General features: G+C 41.9%; 1 protein-coding gene across 6 annotated transcripts in view; it reads right to left on the bottom strand.

Annotated features, from left to right (window-relative positions):
• TFDP2 (transcription factor Dp-2) overlaps nt 1–18590 on the bottom strand; it is a 455267-nt gene that overhangs the window by 262900 nt on the left and 173777 nt on the right. For 3 of the 6 annotated variants that reach the window (XM_069213927.1, XM_069213929.1, XM_069213928.1), the window contains exons 3-4: nt 6232–6356; nt 3054–3128 (exon numbers count right to left, since the gene is read on the bottom strand). In XM_069213927.1, coding sequence (XP_069070028.1) covers nt 3054–3128; nt 6232–6356 — 200 coding nt within the window. The remainder of the gene's footprint in view (nt 1–3053; nt 3129–6231; nt 6357–18590) is intronic. The other 3 variants (XM_069213930.1, XM_069213932.1, XM_069213931.1) reach the window with 1 other exon arrangement.

Genomic DNA, 18590 nt, shown 5'->3' with positions numbered 1-18590 from the left:
TCCATCATGATGGTCACAGAGGAGATTGTTGTCTTGAAATGTCTTCCCTTGGTTATGTGTTTGGATGCCCACCATCGTATCCCCTTTTGTACTTTTCTGTTACAACCACTAGATCCTCCCAACCCCCAGTGGTTTGTGACCAATTGTTAGTTAGCCATTCTTGGAATGGTTGCATGTGTAGTCTTGCATGTGGTATGAGAGGGTTGCAAGATGCGATCATGCCCATCAGTTTCATGACTGTCCTCACTGTCAGGCAGTGCCCCTTTTGGTAAGGGTGAGCTTGCTCTGTGATTGCTTGTATCTTTTTTTGGGTAGGGTAAGCATCTACTCTCCTTGCATTGAGTCTGGCTGCCAGAAATATGTTTTCTTGTTGTAGTTGTGGTTTATACTGAACCCAGGCTCTTGTAAGGTTGTGATAAATGTTTTGGTGTCTCTTTGACATTTCTTCTTTGTGTGTGCCCTTATAAACCAGATGTCTAGGTTGGGGTACTCATGAACTACCATTTTTCTTAGGAATGCCACGACTGTCGCCAGACATTTTGTGAAAACCCTTAGTGCTGATTTTATTCCAAACTGTAAGACCTTGAATTGATAGTGCACTCCTTCAAGTACGAATCTGAAGTATTTCTTGTGTGCCTGATATGTGTAGATAGGCGTCCTGAAGGTCTATGGTTGCCATACATGCCTTGTGAGGTGCAAGTGTGGTATGTGACAGCTCCGCCCACCTATCAAGTCAGAGAAGGCCTATCCTGCCAACATTTATTGCCCCCCCGACTCACTGTCTGGTAGTAATATACAAAGATCCACTGCCAACTATACCTAGTTGTGTGACCCAGGATACAGGCTGCAGGCACCAAATGGCTGGTACAAGTAAATGGCAACTTTCTAAAAGTGCCATTTTCAGAACTGTGACTTAAAATACAACTTTGCCATTAAAGAATGTTATAAACTACAATTGATTAGATACCAAACTCAACATTCCCACCTGCTCCCAAGTGAAAGTAATCAATCATTAAATGAAATGCGATAGCTCAATGTTATCCTATGGAAGTGGCAGGCCTTGCAGTAGTGGAGGACGGATTTATGAGTTTATCAGTACCAGTAAATGAAAAGGTTAAAAGTACATTTCAAACTTTTTATTTACACAGTGCCATGCCTCATGGGCTGTTTAGGGCCATAGTAAGGGTGACAAGTGTTAAAAAGGAGGGCTTAGGCCTAGCAAAAGGTTTATTTTGCCAGGTTGAAATGGCAGTTTAAAAGAAAAAACGTTTCAAACAGGCTGCAATGGCAGGCCAGGTACATGTTTAAAGGGCTACTTAAGTGGGTGGCACAATGAGTGCTCCACACCCACTGGTAACATTTAATTGCAGGCACTGGGTACAGACGTTATCACTTTATTAGGAATTTACAATTAAACTAAAGGCACCAATTGGGTGGAAATCAATGTAACCATGTTTTGGGAAGAGAGCACAAACACTTAGGTACAGCAGTGGTAAAGTGCACAGAGTCCAAAAAGGCAACAAAAACAGAAGTCAGGAGGGGTGAAGGCAAAACGTTTGGAGGTGACACGTCTGAGAGGGTCAGGTCCAACATTAATCAACACCTTATAGGCTCGATCTATACTGAACAAATGTAAGCAATGAACAACTATGCACCAAACACAAACTTAAAAAACTCTATTGAAGAACTAGCCAAGTAGTATAAGAGATTACAGTAACATACTTGAAAAAATGACCAATGATAGCCATGAAGTTTAAAAATGTTTATCTATTCGAGATAATAGAACACAGCCATTTACAATACAGGATTAATGCAATAATAATCTATGGGATACTCGTGTATTTTGGAGGGCAACATATCATTGTATTTGCCTCTACTACCACTGTCCAAATTCAGTGAAAATTGGGTAAAATGAGCTCATAAATATTCGATACAGGCTTATTCACTGCTATTGGAAGAAATCATTGATAAATACTCAAGAACTTTTTTCAGTGAGTGTAATTTCCCCACAAAATAGATGGCTTTATCTAGGATGCCTATGCCTATCATCAAGGCATCAAAGGGCATAAAAAGCACCAATTCGTCTGTCTTGCATTTTGATTAAAACACTGTGCAGTGAAAGACACAACAAAAATGACGACTTTATGTTTACAATGCATTTATGGCATAAGAAATGTAATGTGTTATCCTTCAGTGTACTGTTCGAAGTAAAACTGTTCCTCATTCGTTTCAAAGGAGGAGAGTGATACACAATGCAGCCAATAGAGCGAGGTGATGCAAAAACACTACCCTGAGTGAAGCCAAAGCCCAGCCTATCTACATTCAGTTGTCCTGATAGCAAGAAGTCTGCAGACAGCTGCGTTGTGAAGCCAAACATGAAAACGTTGACTGTTCTTTTACTACAGAAACGTCTATACGGAGGTGTGGGAAGGGGTTATAAAGAACGACCTTAACTTCTGTTATTTTCAGACATTGGTTACAGTCGCACAACCTTAAAAAGACCCAAAATACACGGGAGGCTACAGCAGGTGGACACTGTAAATAACTTGCGGGGTATTATTTCCCAAAGAAGTCTAAATAGACCTAAACGTCAAGATGGCATTGTTAAAGATGGGCAATGGCTGCTACTACACTCATCTAAATTAAGTTGTGTTTCCTGACATCCAACCTTTCAAAATGCCTGGGAGATAATGGGGTACTAACACATATGCTGCCAAAGTGGCAAACTTGATTAGATTCTGGCAGGAGGTATAAATATAAAATGGATTGAATGAGGAAATGTAAATGGACCTCAGAAAGTACGTTCTACATCAACCGTATAACTTAGGATTTTTTTCAAACTCCTTTGAATTTCAATCATAAGCTTTTCATGGATGCTTCAAAAAAAGACCTTTAAGGATGCACCTCAATCACAGAGCTAACAAATGGTTCAATTCAATGTGCCCAATCTGAGTCAAAACCAAAAAGAAAAAAAGTTAAATGGCAAAAGGGACCAGTTACACAAACGTCTACGGGTTTGCTGTATCTAAAGTTTTTCAGAGCATCAGCCCTACCTTTCGTTCGCCTGATTGAATGGATGTTTCAGTGTTCGTATACAGTATGAATGTAGCAATGAATGGTCAGCGGGTCTAAATCGGGAAAAAAAAGACAAGACGTGGAAAGAAAGAGGGAATTTATTAGGTCATCTTATTGTGCTTCTTTGCTGAATTTTTGAAATAACATGCAAGTAATTATAAAGAGAATGTCACTGTACTATTTCCTGTGTTCTTGTGTTTACATCTAATGGCCTTTGAATTTATTTTATTTTTGATTCATGAACATTATTATTGTGGTGCTGAATTATGATGATTATTCTGCATGGAAACAGATAGTTAAGTAAAAAGATAGCTCTGTCTGTGCCAACAATAACATTTCAGTGCAGTGTGGGAGCTCAGCTACATAACCTCCTGAGACAGCTCTTACTATACTGTCCTCTTGCAACTCTCTTGTACGTCTCTTCTCAAACTGATTCTGCCAGCAGCCAGCTTCTGATGTCATTTACCGATCGGCCTGAACTGGACTCAACAAAAAATCCTTCTAAAGGACAAAATAGCCAACACCATCCAAATCCAAAACGGAGGCCTGTACCTAAGCATTAGAATCCATTACAGTTCATGCTGTAAATCGTACATAACTAAACAAACATGTTCTTTACTTAGTAAGCTAGCTGACATATTTAGCGATTACTGACAAAGTTATTGAGGAGTCTTCCTGAAAGAAAGTCATGCATGACAGTAAATGTCCATCTTAGGGGTAACTGACCCTTATAGGGAAAAAACGCATTCTGTCTACCAACAACTCAAATGGGTCAGCACAGAAACTCCAGTTGAATTCAGCTTTATTTCGACAAGACAATGCCCTTAAAGCACACTTAACATACAAACTTCAATAGAAAACTCAGTATGATAAAAAAAATAAAACTACTGAATTCTAAAAACAGGTCAGCACAGAAACTCCAAAGGATGGATGGATATACATATATATATATACATATATATATATATATATATATATATATATATAGAGAGAGAGAGAGAGATACATAGATGTAGATATATATATATATATATGCATATAGATATATGTAGATATATACATACTTACATATATCTATATATACATACATATACATAGATATACAGATAGATTATCTCAATCATTCCTTTGGTGTTTTTGGTGTTCTTTGCCCCTGTTCATCAAAGACCTGAATGAGTGTACAGTATGTCTCAGCAACTTTATAGTAATTTGGAGAAGTGCCTACAGACCACAAATAATAATTCTTAAATAGACCAATACAAGCAAGGAAGAGGAAAGGGGACACGGTAAAGTACATAAGGGAGATTTAAAAGAAAATAAAAAAAAGGTTTTGGAAGAATGCAGGCGCTGGGAGAGGGACTTCAAGTAGAAGCACAACTTCACTTCAACCCCTCTATGGAAAGCGTCTTCCCTCTCGGCCCAAAACACAACGGTGTATGATCAAAAGGTGATCTGAAGCAGTAAGACCAGAGTTTTGCCATGTTGTATGAAAGCACAAGATTTGGGGTACAGCAAAATCCTTTCATTTGTGGGGCAAATTTGCATCGCTGATCTGGCTGGTATCCCGATGATATGGATCACCTAGCCCCACTAAGACCGTCCCTTTCCCTGTTTCCTAGTGGGTGCTCTACATCATGATGGAAGCCTGTATTTTCTCCTTTCCTCATGCTTGGGGTTCTTGGTCCGTTAGGGCAAGGTGTGCTCCGTGAAAAACACCTGTGTCTGCTCCATGAATAATCACCTGCCACTGATCCATTCTACTCTTCACTGCGAGCAACCTTTGTCCTGCAGGGAGTGATGTGTAAATAAAAGAATCCTTGCATTTCTTTTGCTGTTTCACCTCCATTTCCGGACTCTGTAGCGGTGTTACACTTCCACACTGTGGCATGGCCCTCTCTGGAGCAAGAAGAGGGGTGCAGCTCTCTACCTATGGCCTCCTGGTGCTGATGCTTCTTCCTGCAGCAGACTGCACTGGCCCCAAGGGCAGCACTGGTAGCAGTTTAACCAGCAATCTTCAACGCAATGGAAGAGGTCTTACCAAACTTCATAAATGTGCAGGGCATCCACTCCTGGGAGACTTTGAAGGACACACTCTCGCTCCCGGCTTCTCTCTCAATAGGGCTTCACTCACCCCACCAGCAGCCATTTTGTTTTCCCTCCATAGTGCTAGCGAACGTTCCACTCTCAGTAGCTGCAAGAAGTTTGAATGTCTAGACAGAACACATTCCTTCCCTCTACTTGTTCAATCAATCAATCAATCGGAGAATTTGTAAAGCACACTACTCACCCGTGAGGGTCTCAAGGCGCTGACTCTGTGTCAGTCAGCTGAAGCCTCAGGAGCCCTGGGTGTGGCATAAATAACAGAGTCAGGTCTGGCACCCAAGAATTCTGTGGAGATGTAAGACACGGCGTCTAGAATCCCTGCCCCACTAACTGTTATTATTCATCAGCAAAATATCTGGGCAGTCTTATGAGAAAAAGTACCAACACTCTAACACACCTTTCGCCTCTTTTACAAGTAACATCTCTCAAGGGTGCTGCACAGGCTCCTACTCCTCAAGACTAGTTCAAGCACAAACTCACCTTTTGGTGGTGTGTACCTAGACATTCCTATTTGAAGAAAAACACCTAATCTATTAGAGATTAATATAACTCCTGTTGTAAGCGGCAAGGCTTGATGATGCTCCTTCAGCTGTAAAAAAGATTAAACCAAGTATTGGCGATGCTGGAGGAACTCACAGCCTTTTTACCAAGCTGTGTAAAAATGTGGGGAGTGGGGCGATATTGGTTATATCCATTTTGAATGTCATGGCACACTCCAAGTATACTGAGGATAAACGTGGAACAAAAGGCACACATTAGATCTTCTTGTCTATGGTGTACTTTCCATTGTGTCAATCCCGTGAGCATCTGTGCATTCACATACAATGATATGATACCCACAAAGTCATGGACTGCACAACAAAAAGCCATAAAAATAAATAAATCAATAGGTTTCTGATAGACAACCCCGACAGCAGAAAGTATCTGCTATGGGGTTTGACCAGCAGCAATAAGCACTTTTAATCACAAAGCATAAAGTAACCTATAAACGAAAATTATTTGCATATCAACTAGGAAACAAATATCTCATACAAGTAGGAAAAGATATCTTACCCTGGGATCCAGTTGGTGGCTTCTGTTATGTGACTGTGTGTGACCATTGCGGATTGGTTCGGGGTGTATGGACTTCCAATCAGAACACTCCCTGAATTGGCGAATCGTTGAGGTGTGCTTATGAGCTGAAAAGTAAAACAATATATGTATATAATTTTTTTTATTTCACTGTGCTTGTATAACATGAAAAGTACTGGTGCATTTTGCTGAGTAAATGAGGGCGAACAAACTTTAATTTGAGAGGTCTGTTTAATAAAATAACAGCAATCAGTTTCGCTCAATGTATACATGAGTCCGTCTTATTAAAGTACCTTATTAAAAATTAGAGTGAATGCCATGTTTAGACAGGATTCACCCTTTCTTGTTTTTTTACCTGAAACTGCAACATCATAAGAGTGAACTCGAAGGAAGCACTAATGGGTGTAAAATGCAATTTAAAAAATAATTAATATGAACTTCGCTGTGCCATACAGACCCCTCTGAGGGATGGTAGTCAGTCACTGAAGCCAGCCCAAGGATATGTAAAGGTGGGACTTGAAGCAGCTTACTGCGCAGTAGAAGAGTGCAGGGATTTTGCACTGCGGCTCCCAGCGCTGACTGGGGAAGAGGCTGCTGCATCAGTTTGGCATCTCCATGCAGAGAAACAATTTTCCCCTCTTCCGTTCACAGGCCCAGCACCACTGCGACAAAGGACTGTATAATAGTGCGCCTCCACGAAGATAAGGAATGACAATGTATAAGTAAAAGGTCGATGAAGAGGGGACTGGTGGAGACCGGCATTGCTCCCCTCGAGCCATCTTGCTCTTCAATGTGTCTATCAAACCTTTACATGATCTGCTCCAAGCACGATAAGGGTGTCATATCTATACCCATGCGTACAAAAAATTGACAGATGGAATGCTTGAATTATTCTCAGCCACTGGTAATTACTCGGCCGCATCCCAGTCCATCATTATTTTGTACAACATGCCACCTCTATTTGGATCCAACCATACACAAATCAGTCTTGACCCTGCTCCAAGAGGAACAGTCCAACCTGAAATGCCAAGGCATCAATACCCATGACACAAGGTTTCTAATCTACTGAGCAGTATAATATTTGCTGCTGACTCCATGGCCCTGGTTCATCTGCTACAGTATAGTCAAATCTGGTTGTAAGACATTGGATTCACTTGTAACACCTATAAAATGGAACTGATGCTGTTGGGCCCTCTCACAGTCAATGGAGCCTCAGTGGCTTCCTTATAAATGCCTCTTGTAACTTAAAACCCAGGGGAAAATGTTGATGTCTCTACAGACCTGGAGAATAGGTTAACAAGGTGATGCAATTCTCTCCATATTACATCCAGGTTTGTCACACTGGCAGGTACAGCTGTCGGAAGACAAGTAGGCAATGAACGCTAATGGCTGGAATATCGTTGCACAATTCTACTGGTCAGTGTCATTTTAAAACTTTTGGGGGCCCCAGGCAAGAAATATTTAGGGGGGCCCTGCTTAAGATAACATTGAATTTTATAACCAATGTTTTGCTTATTCAAACACTATGTTGCCCAACAATATTGAATTATACAATAAAGATACACTGAAATGAGCTAGAGAGAAAGTTCACTTTCCCAGGGGGCCTTTTGGAAGGTGGGGGCCATCAACAATTGCCCACTTTACCCATGCCCTAACGCATCTCTGCTACTGGTTAGAAGAAGTTTGGAAACTTTAAACATTCCATCAGCAGAAGGTCTGCAGCAGTGGTATTTCCTTGACTCTGTTAGATAGGGTTGGCATCAGCACACCCATGCAGACTATGAAGAGACAATGTATTCACCAGCTCCACGTGGCACAAAACATACATCTTGATTCATTCACTAAGAGATGATACACCCACGTTTGCACTAGAAGTTGGCGGTAACTTAGAATAAGCTCAAGGAATAAGACCTGATTTTCAAATCGCTCAATAGCTTACATTCCCCATTCTTCGAGATAACCAGTGGGAAGGAGGAAACTGTGTGAAAACTCGGCAGCTAAAGTGGAGGTGGAGAGAGTATCCGAAGCAAAGTCTGAGGACAAAAAAAAATGTCAAGCACCCAGCAAATGCAATCCAAATTCTCTCTCGAAATAAAATGCAAATTCTGATTTCAATAATCAAAAGTAGACAACAGAACAGTAGAGCAATGTTCATTACAGCTATTCCGGGAAACGCTGCAGGGATGGAATGAGCAGATATCATTATGTAATGAAGAAAAAACTAAAATGTGAAAGCTGTAAGAAACGCGCAATTGCTCACCTTAAAAATCATCCTCCCCTACCCCAGGACTGTTATAAAACGTCTTCTATTCATTATTATATACTACGTATATTTAATTTCCCTTTCTGATAAATACTGATTTTTGCGGTCTTCACAATAATATTTGCCCTAAGGTTTTGACTCTTAGCCGGATCTCCATTCGACATAAACAGTATTAGCAAATAGGACAACAAAACACTCCAGGCAAAAATATGCCAGTGACATTCTCTGAACGAGGCGGCCTTCTCACAGCAGAATAATATATTTGAGCAAAGCACAGGAGCACAAAGAAAAAAAATGCAAGGGGGTCCTTCTGACCCACTTACCCACAAGAAATAGACGTTAAATAAGTGGCCTTTATTTAACACGTATCACCATGTAAGCGTTTGTGACACGTGTCATCCAAGTAACAAGTGAGAAATGGCCGCCTGGAACCTTTGGTGTTTCTAGTCTATAAAGACAGAATGCTGGCTCGCGACCCGAGTCACGTGACCAATTCGCCTGAAGGTTCCATTTGTGGCAGTTGAGCCCGGACTTTGATTGAGAGGAGTTGGACGTGAGCTGCTCCTCACAAAGAGCCAAGAAACCTAAGCTGAATGGTGTGATCTTTAAAGAAACTGTTAAGTGTTCAAAGAACTGGCCAATTAATATTGCTATTAAAACAACGTGGTTCATTTCTTTATTGCAGGTTGCTAATAACGGGTATGTATTACTTTGAAAATCTATACGTAACTGCAAAGTGGCCTCACGTTATGAAATACACCGTCAGCCAATACGAGCTCTGCGGTCAAGAGATAGGCAAAAAACCTTAATGTCTTTACTCATACACACTGGAAGTGAATACATCAAAATCGGGCACAAAACAATCATCAAAACACTTAAAACAAAACAAAAAAAAGTCAGTGGTCCAACGACCAGGAGCAAAACGCCTGAGGGCTACGAGAAATAACTGTGTTAATCTTTGCCGAGTCAGGAATCGCCATTAAAGTACATTTCTGGAAGGTATATAATTAAGTACCTAGAATGAATCCCAAACAATTCGACAATCCAAGCAGTTCCAATTTACTTACCAACTACTGACCCAGTAATAAGCACACACGGCTGTCACGTGGCCCTGTGTAAAGGATGACACTCTCAGCTAGTCTTAGCGTTGTAGCCTGGCATGCTGAAAGTTTTTAATCCATACTCCAAGTACAATAAGCACCAGCAAAGCCAACACGTCTCGTCTATGCCAGATCTATCGGCCTTGTCAATATTTTTTAACCATGTTGTACAGCAGCATAACTGCTTTGCAACATACAATGATGCGGTCAACACTGGTCACGTCATAGAGTTTCTTTCTTTCTTTTTTTTTTAAGACTTTCAACCGATGTACAAGATGACTTTAAAAACATTTAGAAAGGCAAAGCAAAAAACAGAGCTATTTAGCTTTGTCAATGATTTGTGTTCAGCCATATTGTACAGCAGTGTGGCTGCTGTGCAACATGGTTGAAAATAAAATTTAAAAATAGCGCTATGACATGGTCAATGGTGGTGGCGTATCAGCATTTTGGTGTTTTTTTTGTTGTTTTTTTTAAACTTAAAACCATGCAGCTGCACTTCTGTACAATATGGGTAAAAAACAGTGCAAAGCCAATAGATCGAGTGTGTGAGAGTCTGTGTGTGAGAGAGAAAGATCGAAAGAGCGTACAACTACAATATTTCCAAAGCCACCTGGGGCGAGACCAGCAAGCCTGTCACCACTGGCCAATGAAAAAAAAAAAAAAATAACGAGTAAGCCAACCAGTGGTGGGATCCAAGCCCTTTTAAAACACATTTTTAAGGAACAATAGATCATGCGAGCAACAGTGCATATGCTATCATAGCAAGACCTAAAAAGTGAACCTGGGAATCCCAGAATGTATAGCAATGCTGTCGCCCATGCACCTGTTCAGAATGGTCTCTCCACGCTAACCTCAATGCAGTTGTTTTTCATATTGCATAAACTTGGCCCAAGGGCATGAGAGCATTTTACATGAGCATTCGATTACATACACAAAGTCTGCTAGGCTATAACCTCAAGTGCCTGGTTTGAATTTCGTTGAGTGACTCCGAGGCTAATGAAGTGCTTCTGAAGTAAGGCAAAGATTAATGCTCACAGTTTTCCGCTATTACTTATTTTTGTATATAAATTATGAACATTCTTTAAGAAAATGTGTCCTTACTGGTTAAAATCACACAAAAACTATGCAGGACTTCGGACTTCCTCCACATGCTGTGACTCCAGCCTTTTCGGTGACATGACTAGGTGGATTCAAATCGTGGTTTATGTAAAAAGTCGATATCCCACTAAAAATGTGGAAAGAAAATGCTAGATATGGAGCACATTGCGCTGTGTATCATTTGCCCACCACGTTCCATTATAGAACTTTGTCCTAATGTTCTGTTTTAGGCAGTGCTTGGTTTGTGAAAATGTTAGTGCCAGAGCTCTAGTTAGGAGGCCATTGGAGCTTGCACCACCCATTGCCTCTACCAGTGCTGCCAATGACGGCACCAATACAACTACTAATCATCACATCCTACTAATGTACAAATTCAGACATTTCCGGGCCCCAAAAGCTACAAGAATGCGGTGGGCAGCATGTATTAGTAATTTTCAATATATTGAATTAATAAACAACTGTTGTTGGACTTACCTCTAATAAGACAGACAGCACCACCATATGGCAGACCGTCGTAAGTGCAAGTGTTCACAGTTAAGTGCCAGAGCTAAGCACCGGAAACGACTGGCTCAAATTAGACACTGGTTTTAGGAAATGGTGCCAAAAAAGACACCCACAGAAATTAAGTTTGGAATGACTTCTTGAAGCAGGAATGTCCAAACAAGCAATGCTTAGCGGATTTTCGAGTACCAAAATAAGCCATTTAGACAAAAGATGTTTGCCTCACATGTTACGTACCCTCTTGGTTGCTAAAACCATGTAATTGATTTGAGTGCATCTTTTTGAAGTACATGCTATTAAGCTGATTTGTTATTAGGTCCTGGGCTTCACATTTCCCAAACTCCCGAAGAAGCACTACTGATGCGCAGACTTTCTCTTTAAAGACAAAAAAACATGTCAAATATCATTTATTTTCAAAATCGACAGCCACAATGCTTTAAGTATTGCACAGAGTCCACTGCCTCCTACAAAACATTTAGTTTTAACTATTTCATATTTGAAAAGAGGAGTTTGAATAAATGGTTTGGAAGAGCTAATTTCCATTGAAATGGTCTGTGGTTCAAATCATTGGGTTTGAACCTACAGTTGATTACATTTTTCTCTTTTAAATTAGGGAGTAGCCACTGTTACTCTAGCTTCAGTCCTGTCTTATCCAACTCGTTTCCTTCAATCCCACTTCTCTTTTCCTTTCTTCCTTTGCTAGTTCCTTCCTCTCTGTAGGATTTCTCTGCAGCTCCTCCTAAACTCTATAGTCACCTCTACAGCCCATGTGCACCTCATCGTTTCTTTCCTTTCCCACATTTTATTTCCCTTTTGTTCATTTGTTTATCTGACTCCTATTTTGTGTACTTTTCCATAGACGTCTCCCTTCCTTCTTTCTCTTTCACTTAGCCATAGAAACTTCCATTCTCTAATTAGGGTTTGTCAGCAGACAGCTTTAGCTGTGGTAGTCTGTCGCGACCTGCTGTGAACAATACAGTACACAGATCAGGCTCTGGGTAGACTTACTCATGATTGGATGGCTTTCTTGTGTAACTTACTTTCCTGCTCTTGATTTGACAGCTTTCTCCCTATTCCTATGTTTGCTCCACCCAGAAGCATTTTTGTGACATATAATTTGCATGATGGCATGTATCCTTCCATGGCTGGCGCCAGAACTGCGTTACAGTTATATGCATATTACTGTCAATTTTCCCTCTCCCTAAATTTTTTCCTGCTTTCCGCTATTCCTTTCCAGACCCTGTCTTTATTTACACCCTTCCCTCCGCACTACATCTACTTCTTTCGTCCCAGCCCTTTCGGTGCGTCATGCATTAAACACCACCATCCACGCTATCAACAGGGGCGATCCTAAATTTGTTTATCAACCACTGCAAGACAGCTTCCTGCATGTCAACATGTGCATATGTTATTGTATTTTGTTATGTTTTAAGATATCCTACTCAAAGACGGCCATCGTAGGTGGCTACCTGTGAATGACGTTTCTTGAAGTACAATAAAATGCATTTATAGATGGCTGCCACAGACGAGCGCACATTCGCCCTGGTCATCAAGACAATAGGTTTCATGGACATAATGCCTTCACCAATGCTGGTTTGCTTCGTTTTTCCTATCTAGTTTCTATTTTTCAGTTTTATTCCCCTTTCTGAACTTCTTCTTTCAGATTAGCCGCATTTTCAAATAAATTGGTTCTTAATGCCTGTACTTCAAGAAACAAATTCTCAAAGCCTACTTATCACAGCTAAATGCAAAAAAAATTGCCAATTTATAGAAACAGTCACTAATTTGTCTTTTCGCTGGCAGGCTTTTTTTAGTCGAGAAATCTTCAGACGTGGTCAGCAGACTGGCTCACCAAGGGTTCCAGGTAGGTAGATTCTGATGTGAGAGAATTTTACTCTCATTTCGATGGGCCAAACTTGGAGGGCAGAACATGGCCTCCGCTGTGTGCGTACTGTTTGCTCCACTCCACAGCACATTCTGTGCTACATTGCACAGCCTTTACAGCTCCACACGGCAGTCACTATGCGGGTGTCCTACCCCGACATGACACTCCCATCTCTGCGGAGATGGCGAGATCAACACTGGAGGAGGCTGAAGAGTGCACAGAAGTGAGTGAATAATTCATGACCAGGCTCAAACAAGGTGCATACAAGCACAACAACTTAAAATACAGGGCCTGAGCTTGGTACTCCATGGCGTCAATGGCTGTGTGCTCAGCACAGAAACACCCAGCGTGCAGACTATCTGGAGGGCTCAATCAGTACTCTTCGGGCTGATATGTGGGTACTTGTTTAGCTGATCTGGTTTAAGGAATGTGAAGTGGATAAACAGGACTATCTAATAACCAGGACATATACAAAGTCAGACACCCAAGTCAACTGCGCATTGTACAGAAAATAAACAACGCTCCCATCATGCTTCACTGCAGCCTCTGCTTCCCAAATCCAGCTAGTGTGGCGTACGCAGGGGAGCGCATTTGCAGGAGCTTGAGATTTTTGCACTTCAAGCAGTAGCAGTTTAGGTAAACTTGGGATGAAAGTATTAGAACCCTGACCCAGCTTCTCCAACAATGAAGATGACAACATCACTTCATGCAGACACCACCCAGGCACCATCTCACGGGAGAGTCGAACACCGGGCAGTGGCGGCCATAGTAAAGTCCTCATAGCGGTCCTCCTCCCAGGACTCACTGGTAAACACATGACTACGCCTGAGTTACTTATGGTGTCTTTGTCCATTCCCTCACAATTACTTGCTCCTCTACTTCTGCAGGAGCTCATCTCCACCCTACTTTCTCCCCTCTTCTCTGTGCGGCAACATTCCCACTCTTCCTGTCGAGTCTCCGGGGCAGGAAGCGGGTCCGTCCAGTTCTTGGCTGTTGACCACAGAGGAATCTGCCCAACAGGGTCCTAGCTCCTCCTCACAACAACACAGTCACATGTTCACTCTTCCACTCAGTTCTGCGACGTCTAGGTTGGAGGAGGGCTACTTTACCTGTAGAAATGAGGAACCCTGAGAAAAATATTAGCAGACATCTTACTGCATGGTTTACAACTTACACACAGCTGGTGACCTAAAGAAGTTGAGAGACTCCTCTACAGCGACATCAAAACAAAACAAAAAATAATTTTACTATCTACTGTCCGAAACTATGACTGATTCGAGTTTCTGTTCTTTTGTTCCTATTAGATCATCCTCTACTAATTTGACTGGCTTTGTTTAGAGTATGGATACGGATAAACATTATTCAAGCTGTACAAAAGAACCCCAACGCCGGTCCGGAGACCATGCTCAATATGGAAAATATTGTTTTTAGGCCCAGCAAACCCACGAACACTGCATCTCCTGCGGGCATGTCATTGAAAACATCCCGCTGTGCAGCAGGAGGACGCACCGTCGAGCAGATGTCTGTTCTGGGCTGTGACAGGACTCGTCCTTGGACTTCCTTTAAACGCCGCAGGGTTCAAAATCAAACGCCGGGGCGACCAAAGCGGCCCTGTGCCGCAACCGGGGCACATTCCCGCCAAAGGTCGAGGTTACAGGGGATGGAATGTCCCTTCGCGAGCACAACACCGCAGCTGGCTGCCTCTCCGGAAACACATTACGATGTTTGCTTACCCTAAAACAACGCTGACGCGTACCAGGGAACACGTTCCTGCAGCTAGTTTGTTAGACTAATTATTTTCACATGTTCAGTCAGTCAGTCAGTCACTCGACTGGGTACCTTGAAGCACCAAGGGGGACTTCAGATGCTGTAGCACAGTCATTATAAGAGAAAATAGATGCATTCCGAAAAGGGACACGAAGAGATGCGTGCGAGGAGGTGGGAATTGCTTTTTGGCACACAAGTAAATCTTTATTAATTCATTTTAATAATTCCAAGGAGCACAGTGGCCAAATTCCTTCTTTACCCACTGGCACTGCTACTGCCTCAGTTCCTCACAGGTTGTCGCCTTCATGAGCCAAGTCACATACGACTCATTTTTACGAAGTGAGGAATACCATTTTGGTTTTCATTCAGTTGCGCATTGTGTCCACCAAGAATCTTCTCTTATCAGTCCAGTGATTCCCCTGGCTGCAAATGGTTTCTGTCTTGGTTGGTTTTGGCCTACTATGATTGGATTTCATGAGAGTGGAGTTCAAGGGTGAGAAGACGTTTTACCTATCTCACATCAATTGCCAACCTCACACCTACCATTCCCCATATTTTCATCCATCTCAATGGTTGGTTTCATGGAATATTTTTGTTTTCACCATCAAACTACTCTACCACACCGAACCTCTTGAACACGAACAAAGTTGCTTGCAAATCCCAGGTTTAACAAACGTTGGTGAGATAAAGATGAACAAAACATGCTTCTTGTCTGGCACACCATTTTGTGCAGGCCCAGAGCTTTGTCTAGTCAATTAAATGTTTTTTTATTTTTATTGGACAGAACATATTTGGTATTTTGCTGGGCTCTTATCAGCAAATGCAACTATTAATTTGTTGTAGATTCTCTGAACCAGGTCCAAGTGGAGTCACAATGCTTTATACTGGTAAAGGCACAAAATACACACTCTTCACCTGGTCATCCGGTGAAGACGAGAAATCACAAGGTGAGCACAGGGTGATCTGGAAGTGCCAACACAGTAGGTTTCCAGCTTATGTTTTAGATGTTCTGCCCCCCTTAAAGTGTAGTCAGTGTTTTGCACCCTCTTCAGGACGTGTGAGACGGGATCACAAGCCGTTGCTGCAGTAGATTATAGAGGGTAAGAGAGGACGCTTACACCACCTTTCTTGTCCAGCCCCTCGCATTGGCCCTCCACAGTCCTTTACGCAGCGACAGGGTGAACGCCCACCCTCCTCCATGCCTCGCCCCACTCTCACACAGTGAAGACACTCTCAAGGGTGGCAGGTCTGAGTAGGACATTCAACAGCACACAGATGATCCCGGGGAAGCATGTGGAGCTCAGGAACAATGTACCTACAGTCCTGTGCAGGAAATGGACATTAGTAGTGAGGAGGGAAGTTCAGTGAGCTACTGCAGCCAAGAAAGCAAGTGTCAACAAACCTTTCATTAGAAGGATGAACCAGTTGGTAGGATGTCGGAGTGTAATGTTCTTGGCAGTTGTTTCAATATCATACCTAATCCTTTTATTTGACTTCAAAGTAAACTGACTAAAGCTTTGTGATGATTCTTCACCTACCGCTAGGCTCGAAAATACTGAAAATGACTTTGAATAAGAACTCAAGATCACAGCACTTCCAACACAGTCCAAATAACAAAAAGTCATCACTGCAGCATCTGAAAAGCAAAGATATTCCACATAGCTACGAAATAAACTATAAGGGATGATATAACTCAAAAATGATTGACCTGACGCAGTCACAATATGAAAAAATAACATTACAAATGGCAGACCCCATCAATGAACCTACTGTTGATAATACTTTGGTCAGTAGGTATTAACAGCGTCATTTCTGTGAAATGTTCCTAACAGATCCCAGTAAGAGATACTCTTGGTGCCAACCAACCTCACAAAGACACACTGCTGTCACGGGTGGGATTGCAGAAGAAATAGGCACTGACTAAGCCAATCGGCCAGCACTTGTTTGCTGCTGGTGCCGACTTTGCCAGTCCTTGTAAAATGTAGGTACAAGAATTAGCAAGGCCAGGTAGTGGTGGGAGCCATGCTGGAAAATTATTTTATACAGAAATATTATTTTATATACTTCCAAGACAGATGTCACATTGCATCCTGATGCAGCACGACGTCCATCATGGAACATATAAAAATAGCATTGTTATACCTTTCCAAGATGGTCATCACCCTGATTTAGAAGCATATTATACAAAATAATATTCCAAGATGGCAGCCCGCCGCTTTTGGTTTTGTCAATGCTTGTGCTGCAATTCTAAAAGCACTGGCAACGCATTGATGTGCTGGAGAGCACTGGCAGAGGAGCAGTAGGGAACAAGGGAGGAGGGAGACAGAGGGGTTAGAAAGGGCAATGGGCAGGGTTGAAGGGGAACTGAGCAAGAAGAGAAGTTTAGCAGGGGGAGGGCGACGGTGGGAGAGAGTGGGTGGGTGCTGGAGCCAAGGGAACTCAGAGGAAGGGTGACAACAGTGGGAGAGACCACTGGAAAAGCAAGGAAATCCATGCGTTCCCAATAAATATTTTAAGTCAAAATGCCATACAAACAAGAGGAAAAAAAGTTATGTGATGTCATCAGAGGAAGGAAACATTCGACCAATCAAAAACAGTATGTTCCATGGTGGGATAAGGACAAGAAGGGGGACAAAAGCCAACAAATCCGGAACAGAAAGACCTAAATATCAATGAATCTATTACTCAAGGTAGAGTCGGTTAAATAACCGGCACAGTGTTTTCCAACAATACATGGCATTGCCGAAGAGCTTATACACAGTAATGACCCAAGCAAACTCCAGGACTTTTCAGTTTTTCTCTCCCATCTTGTAGCTGCTAAACTCAGAGAGTAAGAGGCGTTTAAACCACTGCCCAGATAGAGATACTGGGTGCTGAGTTATGGTGTTTCAGCCTTCCTGCCTCGCTTCCGGCAAAATAAAAGACATTTTAACTAAAATTCCACCAACTGGTTCTTGTAGAGTTTACATGAATAACCGGAGATCGGGTAGTTGTTAGACAGACTTAGATGTGAACCTTTACTCTTTAGTTTATGAGTGAAAGAGAAATCTAGCCTGATTAGACCTTTCCTTCTTTACATCCACTTTTCGGGAGGCGGCTCTCAAAATTCTCATGGAAAATGAACCAACTAATAAACACCCAGCTTTTGTGTCCATAGGATATATGCAGAGGAAAACTTGTTGTTCAAGTAAGAGTAAGGCACGAATGCACTTATGCAATGTCAAAGTATATTTTCCAACAGAATCAAATAATGAGAAAAAAACATTACCTTGCATTATCATTAAAAGTCCTCCTTTGCACCACTTACTGACTTTATCACATTTCAACTATTTGTTTTTGCACTTGCGATCTTCATATTTGAATGAATCAATATAGTGATATTATTGCATGAAAGCATAATTGCACTCTCTCTTTTTAGGTCGTGCCTACCAGAGAGACATCTTGTGGGCTTACCAAGAACATAGAGGAGCTGGCAGCTAGCCCACTGCTTACCACTCGGTGACTTTACTTTTAACTCTTGTTAGCCTGCTTCTTTTTCAATGGCTTGCTTTGTCCATATTGTATCTGTTTGTAGCCTGGAACACAGGCAATTTACTTTTGTTCTTCCACTGCTCCCTTTTAGGGAACTACTTTTTTGTCTCAAGAATCCTACAAGAGTTTATGTTTTCCACCAGCCTCCCCCGTTGTTTTTCTCTCCTCACCTCTGTGCTCTATGTTTCTCTCACTC

The sequence above is a fragment of the Pleurodeles waltl genome, chromosome 11 (genome assembly GCF_031143425.1).
Source record: "Pleurodeles waltl isolate 20211129_DDA chromosome 11, aPleWal1.hap1.20221129, whole genome shotgun sequence".
Taxonomy (NCBI): domain Eukaryota; kingdom Metazoa; phylum Chordata; class Amphibia; order Caudata; family Salamandridae; genus Pleurodeles; species Pleurodeles waltl.
The sequence above is the reverse complement of the archived record's forward strand: the minus strand, read 5'-3'. Positions and strand labels throughout refer to the sequence as shown.